This window comes from Pseudorca crassidens, chromosome 18 (genome assembly GCF_039906515.1).
Source record: "Pseudorca crassidens isolate mPseCra1 chromosome 18, mPseCra1.hap1, whole genome shotgun sequence".
Classification (NCBI taxonomy): Eukaryota; Metazoa; Chordata; class Mammalia; order Artiodactyla; family Delphinidae; genus Pseudorca; species Pseudorca crassidens.
Window position 1 is genome coordinate 57,325,479 of NC_090313.1, and position 19,137 is coordinate 57,344,615.

At 40.1% G+C, this 19,137-nt stretch overlaps 1 protein-coding gene across 7 annotated transcripts in view; it reads right to left on the minus strand.

The window, feature by feature from the left end:
- The window catches only part of ENOX1 (ecto-NOX disulfide-thiol exchanger 1), a 604,516-nt gene that overhangs the window by 258,711 nt on the left and 326,668 nt on the right, over nucleotides 1-19,137 (minus strand). For 3 of the 7 annotated variants that reach the window (XM_067713984.1, XM_067713983.1, XM_067713980.1), the window contains exon 1: nucleotides 6,518-6,538. The exons of 2 other annotated variants lie outside the window; for them this stretch is intronic. Coding sequence is in view for 2 of the 5 variants with exons in the window: in XM_067713979.1 (XP_067570080.1) it covers nucleotides 6,563-6,650 (88 nt within the window). In the remaining 3 variants the exon portion in view is untranslated. Of the gene's footprint in view, nucleotides 1-6,517; nucleotides 6,539-6,562; nucleotides 6,710-19,137 lie in introns of those variants that run through there. 2 more of the 7 variants (XM_067713979.1, XM_067713981.1) reach the window with 1 other exon arrangement.

Sequence of the window (19,137 nt, forward strand, 5' to 3'; positions counted from 1 at the left end):
AAATAAAAATTCGTATTTGAAGGCAAAATCAGAAAAATTTAAACAGAAAGTTTTTTCTCTGCCCGTTTGGGCCTCCTCCCTCCCCTCTGGTGTGCACTGTGCACCTGCTTTTTGCATTAACCAGACCTCCCCAATGGCAGAAAGGCCGGCTCAACCATAAAGATCAATTTCTCTTCTTCTGGCACCAGCCATGTAACTCCTTGGAAGGTAACATTCCTGTTTCAATCCCGTAAGGGCTCAGGATGACCCGCCACTCGCCTTGTATGTACAGACATCTCTGCTGCACTTTATGTATTGATACAAAGCCAATATATCATTTCCCTTAAAGACAGCGATTGGTGCAGACCTCATTGGTCAAAAGACTGAGGAGATACTGGGCACCCCCCAATGGAAGTCCTTAGCTTAACTACTTATGACCTTACTCATGTTACTAGCTATATTACTTGTATTCTTATATTACTTGTATTGTGTTACTTGTATTCTGCCTGTTTTCCAAGATTATTGTTTCTTGCATTACCAGATGTGTGACTGAGCCTCTGATAAGAAATAATGACGACGAGGTGACTTGAAACAACTGACCAAATACAGAGCTCTGTAAGATCCATGATGGTAATAGTGCAACCCTAGATGTGGAAAGAAACAACAAGAGGGAACCATCTCCCAGACCGTAACAGAGTCTCAGTTCCCTTACCTATAAAATTGGGCTTTTGGCTACTGTTAACAGGGCCCAGTCCAGTAATAGCACACTGAGTGGTCCATCAACGAAATACTTGCCTTACCTGGGAATGAGCATTCCTAGCATAGTGGGACAAATTGGTCATGGTATACCTCCAAAACCTTGGTAGAAATTACGGCTGAAAAGGAGGGGACTGCAAAATAAAGAATGTTGTTCACCATGGAGTTCTACAAGACTCAAGTCATTGATCACTGCAGTCGCTGACCTACGATGCACCCTGAAAGGAATTCAGGGCAAAGATCAGGATGCAGTACTTCGTGCTCTAGGAAAACTGGCAGAACTGACCCTTAGATAGCTGATATTTTCAGGAGAAAATTTTATGAGCTCAGTTTCTTACATCTCCCCATACTTCGAAAAGCACTAAAACCATTAACTATATCTGTTCCTTACAAATAGTAGTAACCTTCTACCAAGATGTGTGCTTGACTGCATGGACCCCTCCTTCTCCACAATCACATATACACTGACCTTCCCCCTTTACCTCTTCGGAACAGCTCTCAGAGCTCTCTGAGACACTGTCTCTCGGGTTATAATCCTCAGGTTGGTTTGAATAAAATTTACAATTTTTTTCTTAGATCGACTATTGATTAATTTTTCATCAGTGCACAAATATTGTGAAATGATGACCACAATGAAGTTAATAACACATCCGTCACCTCACATAGTTACCTGTGTGTGTGTGTGGGTTTATTTTTTTATGGAAGCAAAACTGATAGTCATAAAATAATGGAAAATTTCCTTGTCTAATATTTCTAATTAAAAGTTGCTAATCAAATCCTAATTCCTTAATAAAATTGTAGTACAAAATTTTTATAAGGGAAAAGTTACTATGAAATTATTTTCTGTTCTCATTATCTAACACATGTGGAATATTTCTGAAATAGATATTCCTTATTGCATTTTTTTTTCTTTGAGTCATAGGAAGAAAAGTCCCTTTTATGTTCTTTTAATATTTGCTTTTATTCACTTCAGCTTCAGTTAGCTCACTTCCATATACCAAGATTCTTTTCAAAACAGAAGAGAGAAGAGGTAAAGGCAAATGTGGGAAGGGAAGCTACTTGGTGACATGACAGCCACTCCTTGGTAGGAGTTATTTCTACCTAAAACATATACGCCATATTAAGAAGCCACAGGGAAGAAATAAATGGATGTGGATGGCAGGTTTTCATTCATTTCCTTGACATCTCAGAATACTGTAAATAAGTTTGTGTGTTTCAATTCAAACAGTTCCACGATCTTGGAGGTCTTAATCATTTGTTTTGTTTTGTTTTTACTCTTTACTATTTTTTTTTTGAATTTTATTTTTTTATACAGCAGGTTCTTATTCGCTATTTTATACACATTAATGTATATAGGTCTTAATCATTTGTATTAACAGTTTCTGGAGTGTACAAAGCTCGGGCTTAAGGACCATGATTGCCATTCAATGTAGTTAGACTGCATTAGGCAGATGTACAACCTTGTTCATGGCTGTATTTGATCATCTTTCTTTAAAAGTAACTTCAGGCTGATGAAGTGGCTTAGCACCCTCCTGTGTTTTCAGCCTGTTAGTCATGCCCCATCAGAACATCTGGCTCTGCTGGGCACCTGCACGCTTCTCCAAATGAAACCAAAGTCGGCAAGGTGAATGGGAAGGACTGGCAAGTGGCATTCAACCCGGGAAAAAAGTTTAAACGTGGCATATAACCCGGCAGCCCTGTTTTTAAATGTATCTAGGGTTGTGGTTTTATGCAGGTATGGTATGGGGAACAGGTTAGGAGATGCCTGCCGTAGAAAAGACAGTTTGTTACATATGGTTTCCAAGAGGAAGAGGCACGAGGTGCCACATCAGGCCACGCAGGGCCACGTGCAGAGGCAGCAGGGTTGCTCAGGAGGAGAGGAAGTAAGGGAAAAACGTGGGCAAAAGCCTTTCCTGTGGTTTCTGCAGGCTAAGCAGGTTTAGGACTGGATAGCTTCAATAATTTCAGTGCGTTCTGGGGCACAGGGATGATTCCTAATTGTCCAGCACCTGGCCCTGGTGTGACTTAGGGCAGGGGGATAGTGTTCTGGACTGCAGGAGCCTGATAAAAAGGGGCAGGTGTGGGCATGGCCTCAGGATTGGTTCACTTGGTAATCTAAGGTGTGCTCCCAGGCAAGCTGTTTGCTGTCTCTAGGAATTAGCTAACCCTGGGAAGGGCAGTGCCTCCTTGGCATCTGCAAGACTCTAAGATGTCAAAATACATCTTATAAAATACAGAAGATAAAATAAGATTAATACAAGCCTGTCTGAAACACTTGAAAGAAGCATAAAAACAGAGCTTCTCAAACTTTAATGTGCATAGGAATCACCTGGGTATTCTGTTAAACTACAGGTTCTGATTCATTAGGTCAGGTGGGCATTGAGATTTTGATTTTTTTTTTTTTTTGGCCACGCCCCACGGCATGGGTAACTTCCCCCACCAGGGATCAAACCTGCAGCCTCTGCAGTGGAAGCATGGAGTCTTAACCACTGGACCACCAGGGAAGTCCTGAAATTTTGCATTTCTAATAAAGTCCTTGGTGATGTTGGGGCCATGCTTTGAATAGTTAGGGCTAAGAATATCCCTTGGTCACCTTCTGCGGGGAAGAGGGAAGAACCTGACACTTGCCGAACCCTGCTTTGAACCAGATACTGCTTGGCCCTGAATACGCAGACTTCATCTTGTTTTGCTTGGACAACATCCTTTGCTCTTAGGAAAAATTATCCCAGTGTTACAGGGAAGGGAACTGAGGCTCAGGGTAGTTAAGTAACCCGCCCAGGTCACTTAGCTGAAAGTCAGAAGATACAAATGTATCTGGCCCCAAACCTGAATTTTTTCCCACCTCAACACATGTACAGATGGTTCCACTCCAGTGGAAAATAAAATGTCTCTGTTGGTAAAGGCTTTGTAAAATATAAAGTGTGGACTTGAATCATGGACCATTTACAACTTGAATTCTGAACAGAAGAGAAATTCTGAATGATGTTCATTATTTCAGGACCAGAAATAAATGGTGCTGACTAAATAACTTCTATTTTATTACAGCTATTCGAGAAACACTTCACACGGGATTCCCTAGTACACTAGTGTCTTTATCTTAAAAAGTGACGCATGTCCATGGTAAGATATAAACAACAAAAGTCTGCCTTCCTCCCATGTGCTTCCATTTCTACTGCGCAGAGAGAACTACCGTTAGGTCTGTGTAGCCTTCTAGAAATTCTGGGCAAATAGTAACCTTCTATGCAAATAATAAACTTTTTCATACAAATTCATTCACCCAGCCATTCATTTTTCCAGGGGGAAAAGGAGTAAGTAAGACATGCAACATCCCTCATGCACCTCACATTCCAGTAGGGGAGCTAGATCATAAGCAAAAGAGTGAAATAAACATTATGTCAAATAAGGATAAATGATAATAAAGAAAAAGCCGGTGGAGTAGGGGGGAGGGGCGGGGAACATTTGCTATTATAAATGCAGTGGTTAAGGAAGGCCTCATGGAAAAGATGGTATTTGAGCAGAGACATGAAAGAGGTCATCCTATTCCACATTTACATTTTCCTTTAGCAATACGTGTTAAAGCCCTTGCCGTATCACAACTTAAAGATCTACCTCATTCTTATTAATGGCCCCATAGTACTCCACTGTGCGCATATACCATAATACTGATGGGCATTCTGTTACTTAAGCAAAGGGAATGTTTTAGATTAAGCTTGTTATTGAACTTATTAGGTGATCGTCTGAGCGGTCATAAGGAGATTTGGGAAGCACGGTATAAAGCCTGATGAAGTAGAAAGAGCAATTAGACGTGAAGCTGTGGCTGGGAGCCCGAGCGTGCCACTCGACCAGGTGGCCATGTGATAACTGAGTATTCACTGAATGCCTGCTTCATATTAGTGGTTTTCCTTCTGCCCCATCTTAGGCAGGGCTACATCCACCAGGTGCAGGGGGGTGTCTAGGAGCTTCTCTACCCTGAGGGCAAGGCGACAACCTACTTGCAACATTTTCCTCAATGCCAGGCTACCCTGTAACCCCTGCGGAGTCAAATACAAACCCTCCAGGTGACAAGTTTTCCACATTCCCCACAAAGGAAGCACAAGCACAAATTTTAGGGAGGAGTTAACCATCTGGGCTCTGACTACAATCTTCCTCTTTTAGGAGAACGCACGTAAGCTTCCTTAAAACAATAAGGAGCAAAAACTCCTTACCTTCTAGTAATATTTATTTACATGGTTACAGATGTTTAGCATTGGGCCATATGACTGAACATATTTCACACTTAATGAAAGATTCATTTATGCATTTAATTATTATCTGAGGCAGTACCTGGATTATGTCAGCACTCTGCCGGGCTCTGTAGGAGGAATAAATATCTGTGCAGTATGGTTCCTGCCCTTGTCACCTGCTAGCTCTTAACAAAGACTGGACAAGGGGAAAAATGACCGTGATTGAAAGCAGTGTGTGATCAGTTAGTGGTGCCAAGGACAATGTAACAGGAACTAAAGGAGAGGGGAGGATGCTATGATCCAGAGAGGGATCCTGGCTGAGATATAAACAGGCAGGGATGCAGGTGGGACCAGGGGACTTTGGGAAGGGATATGTGTGTGTGTGTGCGTGCGTGCGTGTATGTGTGTGTGTTTTGAGAACATGTATGAATGGAAGGTGAATATAACTGCACAGCCAGCAAAGGCCCAGGTGAGGGAAAATACAGGTATTACAAAGGGAACACGAAGCAGCCCACTAAGAGCTTAAACACAGAATATGGGGGGTGGTCGCAGATGACAGGAGATGTTGGTTGGAGTGAGACTGGCAGACGGTTCTGAGGCTCCCACCTTGCCATCAGATATGAGATAAATAAATGAGTCTTGAAAGGTGTCAAGAAAAGCACCATCAACCTCTTCCTCTTTTTCTGTTTTTGCTTTTATGGGGCGGAGGGGTACTGCACACTTTGGTTTGATAACCTCTATTTCCAATTCCAGTAATTTAAGAAACCAACTTAATACTTATGAAAGTAATATACGCCTGTAGCTTAAAAAAGCAAGTACTCCGTAAGAGGGCTATAATCAAAACCAGCCATCCCCACCTGTCTCCACCACCCCCTCCTAGCTCCCCAGAAACCTCTTTTTTGTTTGTGGTTTGCTTTTACTGTGAAAGATAATGACTTGCCAGAGCAGGGGTAAGACTTTTGCCCCAAGCAGTTGCTCTCAAGTTCGGTTAATCTATGGGCTGGCCCAGGGCAGGAAGACTAACCAGTAAGTCTAACCCAGCTCTCCCCCGTCAAGGAGGTTGAATCCTGTCATGGCAAAGAAAGGACACCACTTTTAACTTTCAATTCTGATATCTGAATCCATATATTTAAGTGATCTATGTACACTGATATTTCTTAAATGATCATTTTTAGAGATTATCTAATGTCTTACTACCCTGCAAAATGAGGAAAACTTGACACTGTTACACCATCACCACTTCCCAACAAGCGTTCTTCCCCCATCTTTCCAGTTGATTAAACTGCAATTTGGGGTTAAATCGATATTCTGTGTTTACATTGTTGTGACCACATAATATTGTTTACTACTGAGCCACGCAGTATAAGAACGCACTTCCTAGCTTGTTCAATATTTTTTTTCCTGGTGCTACCTTTTTCTTCCTTCCTTCTTGTGTGTATCTATTACTAATCACTCTTGACCTTTTCAAAGGAACTATAAAAGCCCTACTAAAACCGTTTTTGGCGTGAGCAACTCAACCAATGAATCTCTCAGATCTGTTTTTCCCTCCACAAGCCTACCATTGAGTCCGTCCGGTCTAGTGGTTTCCCAGGCCAGCTGCCCACCTGTTGTCCTGGGGCTTCTTTTTAACACCATCTTGCGAAATCCCTGTGCCTCTCGCCTGTGTTGGGTCCCCCGCTTCCTGGATCCCATGGTTTCCTCTTTCTTGGTTTACATCCTCATTTTTGTGGAGCTCATTCTCTAGTAGCTTCCTAAGAAAAGGTACATGGGAGGTAAGTTTGTTGAGACCTTCCTTGCGTGTCTGAAAAAGTCTTAATTCTACTCTCACGCGTGCTTGCTAATTAAGCTTGTCATTTAATTCTAAGTAAAAATTCGTCCCCCTCAGAATTTTGCAGGCTGAGTTTCACTGTCTTCTAGCATCCAGTGTTGCAGGTGAGAAGTCTGAGGCCACTGGTTCTCCTGCTCTTTTATCTGTGACCTGTTTTATTTCTCTGGAAGGTTTAGGAATCTCCTTTTTAGTCCCTGGTTTTCTGAAATCTCACAGTAAAAAAACCTTAATGAGGATATTTTCTTATCCATTGTTCTGGGCACTTTCTCTTCCCTTTAAAGTTGGAAATTCCTGTTGTTCTGGTTTGCAAGTTTTCTTGAATTATTCTCTGATATTTGTCTCCCCACCATTTTATCTATTTTCTCGTTTCGGAACCTCTGTAGCGAAATGCTGAACCTTGGGGACTGATCCAATACCTCTTTTACCTTCTTTTTCCCACCCCACTACCCATCTTTGCCTGTTAATCTACTTTCTAGAAAGTTTGCTGGACTTTACCTTTTACACCTCTGAATATTTTTTTTTAACTCTGAGTTTAATTTCTAAGATCTCTTTCTTATTTTCTGAGTGTTTCTTTTTTTATAGAATTTACCTTTTATTTCATGGATATAATATTGTCTCCCATCTTTCTGAAGATATAATAGATTTTTAAAAGCTCTTCTTTCGCTTCTTGAATTATCTGTTTTTTCCCGAGCCCCCCCACCCGTTTCTCTCTCTCTGTTCTGATCTCGATATTTTACTCCATATTTTCTGCTGGGAGCCATACTCCAGTATCTGGTGATCCTCTCACTATTCATTTATATTTAAGACTTTCACACATATATGTAACACATATATAAAGAAGATATACAATTTATTTATATTTAGGTACAGTGAGTCCCTACACAACTGATTAGAAACACTGGCAGGGTGTGCGTATCACCTGGCAGGCGTCCCATGAGGTAACTGGGTAGGAATCTAGCCATTCCGATAGGGACTCCAAATGCAAGTCAGGTCATCTCTTTGAGTCATTCAGTTTCTCTAGATAAGAATCCTTTAAACTGCTGTCTAAAGAGCCTGTCCCAAAAGAATGTGGAAAAGAATAGATACACGTATATGTATAACCAAATCACTTTGCTGTACACCTGAAACTACTACAACATTGTTAATCAGCTATGCTCCAATATAAAATAAAAATCAAATAAAAAAATAAAGAGCCTGTCCCTGGCTACAGGTGCTTTGGGAGCTACGTTGTAGAACAGTCCAGGAGGGTCTCACCTGTTCACTCTACAGAGTTTCACTTAATTCTCCTGGTTTCACCTCTCCATCCTGGGCCTCGTTTCCCTGAGTCCAGAGCATCTCTGATTCAATTCAGCCCAAGACTATGCCTCACGCCTCCAGCAGGGATGGACATTTGGTAGTGGCAGTGTGAGGGCGGGAGAGGAACAGGGCCGAGCTAGTCCCTGCACTCCATTCCACTAAGTACTACTGACTGCTAACTACTCTGTAACTACTGTGAACTAGTCCCCCCTTTTGCAGGCTCACCCTCACACCCTTCTTAAGTCTCCCCAGGGTCCTTGCAGAATCCATCTGTGGGCTTCTCTCAGTACCCCTCAGCCACTCCCCCTCCATCACTGGGCCATCTTCCCAAAGTTTGCTGACACCTCTTGTTTAGTACCACCTCCCCCTCTGTTCTCTCTCACTCTCAATCTGTGTATAGCTTTTTTTAAATTCTTTGCTGAAATTTTAGGGAGATTTTTGGAATTAGAAGATATAAATGCATGTGTTCAATCTGACAGAACGACAAGTTACCAGTCTTATAAATTTTATTTTGTACTTATGTACTTATTATGTACTTCACTCTAGAAAGTTTATCCAGAGAACTTTAGGTGTTGCCCTAAATCAACTACTAACTACGTAACAACTGTAATACTTTCAGGTAGGATATTACTGAAATCACTTTAATTCTCTCTGACTTTCTAGGGAGTACCAGGCAAAGTGAGTTAAACTCCTCCATAAATTTATCTTTATAGACTCTCATTATTATCCTGGCTCTAGAAATTTGGACCAACAGTCAATTTGAGGCAGATGCCACATCAAATTTTAAATATGAAGGAAGGGAGGGAGGGAGGGAGGGAGGGAAGGGAAGGGAGGAGGGAGAGATGGAGGGATGGGGGGAGGAAAAAAAGAAAGAAACAGACATCAAGAAAATGATTTAAAAATAGAATAGTGAGAGGATTGGCCTAAATAAATAACTATTTTAAGAAAAGCTATGTAAGTTTATTAAATAAGAAGAGAGACTGCAGAAAATCATCTGCCTTTAAGGTAACTAAACAATGATCACTCACTTGGAAGGCAGTTGAGTAATTTCTGCCCTGAACATTAGCTGTGAAACTCCAGTCATTCATTCAACAACTTGCACCCAAAATTCATATAAAAAAATCACCATTATCCAGCAAGAAACTACCCACATAAGAAATTCTCACAATTACATATACAGATCACCTTCTAATTATGTACTGACCCTTTTACTGCATATATATATATATATATATATATATATATATATATGCATTCCTCACTTCATCCCCCAAACAAATTTAAGTCAGCTTGCTGGTTATCCTTTTAATATATTAGTTGAAGATATTTTTACTTTCCTGAGTATATTTCTTACAAATTTGTCTACCTAAAATTATGTCATCCTCTTTATTCTGTGCCACACTCAATTATGGGCCAATAAGCTTCTAAAAAGTTAACCATGTTGTCAAGGAATGCTTCTAATGTAGCTGTAATCACACTTTTGAGCTTTTTGATAAGATGAAAAACTTTGTAGTCAGACTGACCTTGTTTTGCATCCCGACTCTTCCACTTATTGAATGTATGACCTTCAGGGAGCTGATAACCTCCCCACAAGGAAAATGGACATACTATTATCTATTTTGCAGGTTGTCATATGGATGAAATTGTAAAATGCATATGAAGAACCTGACATATTGTAGGTGTCCAATAAATACAAGCTATTAAAATCAGAACATGAGAAGATATTGACACCTTAACTCTAAAAATACACTCTCTAAGTGAAGAGTTTTCACTTCCATTTTTAGGCATCAGATCACTGGTGTGCTGGTCAACTAGAAGCAACTTGCCAGCCACTGAAAAGCAACGGGGAAGCTCTTACAGGCAATTAGGGAAAGCATTGTGAAAGTAGGGGTGTGGGAAGGAGGCCTGGAAAAAAAGTTAAAGTATTTGACTTTGGATCAGTTCCTTAACCTTTTTGTAGTTTATTTAACTATAAAATTAGGAGGTTGGATGACGTCCCTCCAGATGTTCACAATAAAGAGTTCTGCGGCTGGATAATTTTGGAATATGACCCCTTCATCCCATGCTCGCCCCCTCCCCCATTTAAGGCAGCAGTTTGATTTTGTTTTACCTGGCATATTACAAACTTATCCGCCTACAAATCCTCCCTATTTTTCCCCCCAAATAGTAGCATATTTTGGAAAAGACGGATGAGCTGATCTGCGGTTTCTCATTCTGTAATATGCTGCTCTGAGTTTTACTACTTCACGTAAACGTTTGGTTAAGGAAAGAAGCGTAAACGTGACGTGTATAGCAGCATATAACTTTTAGAGTGGGAGAAAAATCTATCGCCATTCCAGTGAAACCAGATATTTCTAAGTATAGTTTAACATTTCATCTATGTGGTACCGTCAATGTCTTGAGCAGCTGATCACCAAAGCATCCACTGAACTGCTGCCAATGAAGACAGACATATTACTGGGACACATCTGGCAACTTTGGCAATCAGTGAATGAAATGAATCAACCATGTAGTGAGCGGACTGGCTGCCTGGTGACCAATGTGACTGGAATGGAAAATAACTGTGGGATAAATTAATCCTTAGACTGCAGGACTGAACCGTGATAACCAGAATAAAACTCAAATGTGTGTTCATGATGAATACATTTCCATGCTACAATTACAAATCCACCAGTTAAATTATTTCTAATAGTAAAATACGTTCACTTTTTCTATCAATCTACCAACATTTACTTTTATCTGAAAGGAAAAGACTGTGCAAAGTGTTTGCTGGGAACGAAAGGATATAGTAGGAAAGAGGCCAAAGAACCTACCAGAAAAAGATCTAGGAGCCAGATGCTCTGTCAGTAACTTTCCATGTAGCCTTCAGTAAGTCTCTGTTTTCTTACTTTTAAAAATAACTAGCCTCAAGTAGCTTATAATTTAGTTGATTATATTTACAAATTTGGGATTTCCATTTAATGCCTTCTTACATTACAAAATCATTCTTAATTTATCTACATAGTGGAGATAAAAGTGAATGAATATTCTGATGTTCTTTAATTAACTACATGCAATGAAGCCCCCGTCTCACTTTAATTGTAGGAATTCTATTAGAACCTGTTGCGATGTGTTTCCTTTCTCTCTTGATACGTCTCCTGCCCCTCAAGGCTGCTAAGGTTTGAAAGTGTTCTAATTATTTCTATATTTTCATAAAATACTCTATTTCTACCCCCAAAATACTTTTCCTTCTTCTCAAGAGGAAGTTTTTCAGAAAACAATTCTGTAGAATCCGAAGGATGAGTGTGTTAGTAGTAGGGTGACCGACTGAGGGGCTTCCCACTGTGTAGGACTTCCTGTGCTAAAACTAGCACAGCCCCTGACAAATGGAGATCGTGGGTCACCTTGGTTGGTAGCTTGAGAGAAGGACTGGAAGTGGCAATGGATGCCTGCATCAGAAAGTCGCCATTTTAATCCTCCTATTAGAAGTACTCTTCTTTCATCGCTAAACAGCTGTAGAAAGCCATCCAACAGCAGATGGATGAATGCATTTAATGACCTTAACTTTCTCTTACACCAGTGGTTCTCAATTCTGGCTTCTTACTAAAATCGTCTGGTTAGCTTTCTTTTTTTTTTTTTTTTTTTTTTTAAATGATACTATCCCTGATTTAACTGATCTGGAGGTAAGTCCCAGTCACCGGCATATATGTCTAAAATTCCCGTGCTTACTCTACTGTTACTCAGGGCTAAGAAACACTGCTTTGCATCCATTCTGAGATTCAAACTATAGGTCTAGCAAGAGCCATTCAAAGCAAGGAGAAATCTACTTTATTATCTCTGACTTTTAAAATATTGCCTGCAAGTTTCCACTTCATATTTAAAACAAATGAGAACCCACAAACTAACTTTAAATGTATTCACCTAGGGTTCATGGTATGTTTCTCCCTTGTCATGATTATCGATCACCACCACCTACTGACATAATTTTTTGCACAAGAAACTGTGTTAGGCAGGTACTGTGGGACCACAGAGATTTCAAACTCAGGGTCTCTGCCTTCAGGCAGCTCACTGTAAAACACAGGAAGGTGACTAAATGATCAAGCAAAGGACCTCACGAGCATCTCAAAGAGGAAACAGCTATGGCCTGAGACGGTTGGGAAACCTGCACAGAGCAGGTAGGATTTAAAGAAGGCCTTTGAGGGCTAGGTAGGATTCTAATTAGAAGGCCAGAAAGGGCCTTCCAAGCAGAGAGTGGGGAAGAAGCAATCGGACTACTAAATTTAAACATATACACAAATAATAAAGTTCACATGCTGAGCAATACAAACTATATGAGGCAAATTGCTGAGCAAGGGGTCATAATTAGCCCTATCACTCTTTTTGGTGATAACCACTCCTGACATTGAAAAGAAGAACTAACCTGGCAGATGGAACAGCTGGTTCAGCCGGAGCATTAAAGACAAGCTTGGTGTGCACCACAGAGAGCAAGCCACAGAACAGCAGCAACAGTACAAGTCCCTTCCCTCTCTCATGCTGGGCCCACCAAAGAGACCTCATTACCCAGGCATCAAGGCAAAAGCTGCTTAGTTCATTGCCAAACCCTTGAGGTTCCTATTCTATCTGATCGGATGATTATTTAACGTTGAGGGAATACATTTAGGACGAAAATCATGCAAAAGTTATGTGTTGTCTTTTATGTCATGTTCCGTGATTATCCGTCATTGATTTTCAATTACTTTTATAATGCGATGGCCTTCTCTCTGGATTTCAGAATTAAAGCAACACTGTGCCATTTGTCCTTGACCCCTAAAAGAGTTAATTTTCATATTTATTCCAATATCTGGCCTTCATGCAAGATAGGAACTAAATGGGTATGGGTATGAACGATCTGGGTACGCATCATCTCAGGAAGTCATTTGGCAAAAAGAACACTGAGAAGTAGGCACCACTGGTATTTCACACATTATTAACTTATATTACAATTCAAATAAGCTTACAGCTGGCCAAAAAAAAAAAAAAATCTCTTCTGTAAAGTGATCTCAAACATAATAGGCTTAATCAGAGATAAATTAAATTAGGCAGCCATGCATATTACAGCATATTAATTCTGAGTAGTTATTAAATACACTTTCTGTTATCAGTGGTGTGAACAACATTATAGGCAAACAAATTCTTCGAGGGGATAGGAAATAAAGTTTATGTTTGGGATACTGTGTGCCTGATATCTTCCCATGCCTTCTTATAATGTTAAATAATCTTTTCTAATAGTGGTACTGGGTTAAGTCTCCATAAATGAGTCAACTTCACTCCCAGGCAATTAAGCAAAAGAACAGCAGACCAGTGTGGTTTTAGTTTTTTCCAGCAGGAGCTTTTCTACCTCTCTACTGCAATTTTTAAAAGAAGGCATTAGTGAGTCAGGCTGGAGCAAAGTTGCTCAAAACATAAGGTAGTGAATATTCATTATGTCAATTTTATGACGCATCTCATTCTGTGTTTTGGGTAACCTGTGTTGCCTGAGGATATTCAAAGAAGGAAATTATTAAGGTTGAGTGCTAGCTTGTAAATAACATCCTACCATTCTCTCTGTTTCTTTAAATGGTAGTAATCTAACCCATCCACGCTAGCATGCAGATTCCATAAACTAGCAAGTGGTGCTTCTGTGAAAGAAAAGAAAAAGAGACATCTAAGGGATGAAATATGTCGAGAAAGGGAATGTACACACGTACACACATGTTACCTTCCTGGATGTACTTTTGCCATATTATCTTGCTCTTTTATTAATCAATCAGGCCCTTCAATTTCTGTATCCGGAAGCAACTCAAGTTACTAGGTACAACCCTCCCACACACACCCAACCCCCAAGTCTGAGAAAAACGTTTGACACTCTTTACGCTTTGCACATTTAAAACTCAATGTAAGGTGACAAGAACATTAAGCTGCCCAGTGAGCAAAATGTGAAGCTCGTCACTCTCTGTTCTTAGCCATGGGTATAATAATTGGCAAATTAAAGTGCCTGACAATAGCTGGGCCACCTGCATCAGAAAGCATCACCCTGGAATGACTAATGCAGACAAACGTATGCGGCCAGCTTTACTGACAACTCCTTCTAACACCCGCAGCCTGAAAAGGCACATTACAGTACCTGTTTCATTTACTGTAAAGTAAGCACCATGTCGATTTTTCTGTAATTTAAAGGCATAAAACCTAACAGCCCTCAATATTTTGTATATACATACTGATTGAATTGACTGTTATTTACTTTTGAAGTAAGCTAGAAAGAGAAAGACAAATATTGTATACTAACATATATATGTGGAATCTGAAAAAAATTGGTATAGACGATCTTATTTACAAAGCAGAAATAGAGACAAAAGACGTAGAGAACAAACATATGGATATCAAGGGGGAAAGGGGGGTGGGATGAATTGGGAGATTGGGATTCACATATATACACTGATACTCTGTATAAAATAGATAACTAATGAGAACCTACTGTATAGCACAGGGAACTCTACTCAGTGCTCTGTGGTGACCTAAATGGGGAGGAAAAGCAAAAAAGAGGGGATATATGTATACGTATAGCTGATTCACTTTGCTGTACCGTAGAAACTAACACATTGTAAAGCAACTATACGCCAATTAAAAATTTAAAAGAAAAGGCTTACTTACTCTTGAAAAACCCAAAGTTTTTCTTTTTAAGCTGGCAAACTGGGATCAACTTGTTTATTAAAATGTTGAATGTGAAGCTTTATAACAACTAAATTCAAATAAATACAAATGCTTCAAAAATAATTTTGTTTTAATAAACTTGCTGCTATTATTCATCCATCCATCCATCCATTCGACATTTATTGAATACCTACTATGTGCTAGGCACTTCTTGATATTTGGCAGAGAGAGATGAATAACATATCCTTAAGGAGTCTGTCAACCATCGGAGGAAAGTTGCACGCACACAGCCAATTTCTACACGTTACTGTAGAAATCGTTTCAGAGCACCTCCCTTTCTCTTAGAGACTTCAGAGAGAAGGCTCTTGAGCTGCATTCTAGGACCATATAAAGAGGGCACAAAATGAAGAGTTTTTGTGACTGAACAAGCTTAAGAAAAACCTTCCAAGCTGAGAGAGAAGCATGTACAAAATCAACAAGAAGGTCGTGGTCTGAGTGAGGAAAAGAAATCGCCTTCAGAGTAAATGAATGAAATAAACACAAGAGGCAAGAAAGTCAACATATGATGGTGAACACTAGGCAAGGGTGAGAATGTGCAGGGCCCCAGAAGACATGTCTAGGACTTGGGATTTCATTCTATGGGGCAGTAGTTTGCAATATACATGCCAGGGAGCCCTCGGGTCCCGGGAAGGGAGGGAGACAGATTGGGAAGGCATGGAAAGAGTGAAGGAGAGGCCGGCCAGTCAGGACTCTGGGCCCCGAAACTCTGCTTCAACCGCAGTACCTTTGCCAATGTGTGTCTTCTGTTGGGCCTTCTAAATTTTTTAAATAACTTTTGAAATTGGAAAAACTTTAGATTTACAGAAGTTTTAAAGATAATACAGAGAGTTCCCATAAACACCTCACCCAGTTTCTCCTAACATTAACCTCTTTATGTTGCCACCACGGCACATTTGTTACAACTGAGAAACCAACACTGGTACCTTGCTATTAACTAAACTCTGGACTACATTTGCGTTTCACCAGTATCGCCACTCGTGCACTTTCTCCGTTCCAGGATCCAAGCCAAGACACCACACTGCATCGAGACACCATGTCTCTTCCGTCTCTTTTGACGTGTGACAGTTTCTCAGCTTCTCCTTGTTAGTCATACAGTCTTGGGGAATATTAGTCAGGCATTTCACGCCCACTCTGGGTTTGCCTGATGTTTTCCTCGTGAGTAGACTAGGGCTGTGGGTTTTGGGAGGAACACCACAGAGGTGAGGTACCCTTTCCATCACATCCTAGCAGGGGGCATATATCATCGACAAGACTTGGCACTTGCAATGCTAACCTTGATCACTCGGTTAAGGTAGTATATACTGAGTTTCTTCACTGTAAAGTTACTATTTGCCCTCTTTGCATACTCTCTTATTCGGAAGCTAGTCACTCCAGCCCACACTGAAGGACGAGGGTAAGCTTTACTTCCTGGAGGGGGCTATACCTACCTACATCATTTGGAATTCTTCTACAAAGAAGGTTTGTCCCTTCTACTCCAATTATTAATTTGTTTAATCATTTGTTTATATTAGGATGAACTCATGTACATTTATTTTATATTTTAGATTATGGGACAATAAATACCATATTATCTATTTTGGTCCTCAAATTGTTCCAGCTTTTGCCATTGGCAACTATTTTAGGCTGGCTCTTCTATTCCTTTGACATGCCCCCATCCTTTTGTTCTTTGAGCACTTCTTGTTTTAGGGCAAACCAGATAATTCAGTTCTATATTGTATTTTTACTGCCCCAGTCCTAGAACCAGCCATTTCTCCAAAGATCCCTAGCTCCTTTTCATGGAGGATGATATTTAGAAACTAGTATCTGGGCATGGGTGTGCTAAGATGCTACTGGGGTATCACTGCTCCCAGGCCCTCTCAGCAGAAAGAGTTCGGAATGTATGTATATATTCAAGCCCAGATATATATACATAGCTATAATTGTTTCTGTATCCGTCCATCTGTATATATATCACACTAAACATGAGTTCATACTAACAGGTCCAACTATAACGCAGTACTAAATGGTTCATTCTGGCTTTCCCTCCTTGCTTATCTGCAAAGACCCTGACAGAGAGAAACTCGGCTCCCACCACCCATTTACTTATTTGTTTGACTCTAGTATTTGAAACTTCTTTTGAAAACAAAACTCTATTACTTTAAAATAACAGAAAAAAGCCTGAAAACAAACATTGTAAGAGAAGATCTTTAAATTATTTCATGTAGAAAAGTGACTTAATTATATTTATATTTTTAGAAATATTATTCTAACTGAGTGAGGAATGGGTTGAAGGGGGCTGAGACTTGAGGTAAGAACAAATGTTAGAAAGGATGCTGTGTACTCCAGAGGATATTAAAGACCTGCGAATTAATTTGAGGGATATTTTAGAAGATTCATAAATAGAACTTAAGTGACTGGATGTGGAAAGTGAGAGAGAGAAGATGGAGATAAATATGGATTAAGTAATGGGGTAAAGGTGTCTTTTTATCTCAGAAAATACACTGGGAGGAAAGGATTTGGGAAGAAAATAATTGAGTATAAGGCATTTAAAATGGAGTATCCATGTGGACACGCTTCAAAGACCTCCTGAAATGTGGTTCTGAATTTCAAGAGAGTTGTCTAAGCTGTAAAAGTGAATTTCAGGGTCTTAAGCCCAAAACGGATGATGCAAAATCTTGGGACCAAATTAAAAGGCCAGGAATATGGGATGAATAAGAAATAGAAGATCAGGGACAACGAACTATACAACAATAATATTGAGAAATAACATGCTGAATACATGAATATGTGGTAACTCTCCATTTACTTAGGTCATAATTTCTCTCAACATGCTTTGTAGTTTTCAGTGTACACGTCTTACACTTCTTTTATTAAATTTTTTCCTAAGTATTTTGTTATTTTTTATGCTATTTTAAATGAAATTGTTTTCTTAATTTCATCTTTAGATTGCTCATTGCTGGCATATAGAAATATAACTGGTTTTTATGTACTGATCTTCTATCCTACAAGCTTGCCGAACTCATTTATTAGCTCAACAGTTTTTTTGGTGAACTCCTTAGGATTTTCTATATATGAGACTGTGTCATCTGTAAACAGAGTTTGTTTTATTTGTCCCTTTTCAATCCAGAGGCCTTTATTTATTTTTCTTGCCTAACTGCCTTGTTAGAATCTCCAGTAAATTACTGAACAAAAGTGGCAAGAGTAGACATCCTTGTGTTTTTTGATCTCAGGTGGGAAACTTTCAGTCTTTCACCAATAAGTATGATGTTAGCTGGGGGTTTTTCATAGATAATTCTTTATCAGATTGAGAAAGTTTCTTCATATTCCTAGTTCATTGAGTGTTTTTATTTATTTATTTTTTTCTTGCAGTACGTGGGCCTCTCACTGTTGTGGCCTCTCCCGTTGCGGGGCACAGGCTCCAGACGCGCAGGCTCAGTGGCCATGGCTCACGGGCCTAGCCTCTCCGCGGCATGTGGGATCTTCCCGGACTGGGGCACGAACCCGTGTACCCTGCGTTGGCAGGCGGAGTCTCAACCACTGCGCCACCAGGGAAGCCCCCACTGAGTGTTTTTAACAAAAGGTATTTTGCCAAATGCTCTTCCTGCATCTACTGAGATGATCATATGGTTTTTGCCTTTTATTCTATGAATATGGAGCCTTACATTCATTAATTTCTGAATTTTGAACTAACCTTGCACTCCTGAGATAAATCCCACTTGGTCATGGCGTATAATCCTCTTACATGTTGTTGTATTCGATCTGCCAGAATTTTGTTGAAGATTTTTGAGTCTACATACGTAATAAATATTGGTCTGTATCTTTGTTTGATTTTGGTATCAGGATAAAAGTACACTTACAGTTTTACATATTAGCAGGAACGAATTGGAAGATTAAAAATTTTAATTACACCTGAATTATTAAAAATACATAAAATTCTTAGTAATAAACGCACCAAGAGGCATGTGGGAATTATACGCTAAAAACTATAAAATATTGCTGAGAAATATTAATGAAGAGAATGCACATTTATGGATTCAGAGGCTCAATACTGATGTCAATTCTTTCCAAACTGAGCCTTAGATTTAACATATTCTCAACTGTAATCTGACTAAACTGATTATTTTTAAAACTGGTAAGCTGGGGTTTCCCTGGTGGCGCAGTGGTTGAGAGTCCGCCTGCCGATGCAGGGGACACAGGTTTGTGCCCCGGTCCGGGAGGATCCCACATGCCGCGGAGCGGCTGGGCCCGTGAGCCATGGCTGCTGAGCCTGCGCGTCCGGAGCCTGTGCTCCGCAGCGGGAGAGGCCACAAGAGTGAGAGGCCCGCGTACCGCAAAACAAACAAACAAACAAAAAAAACTGGTAAGCTA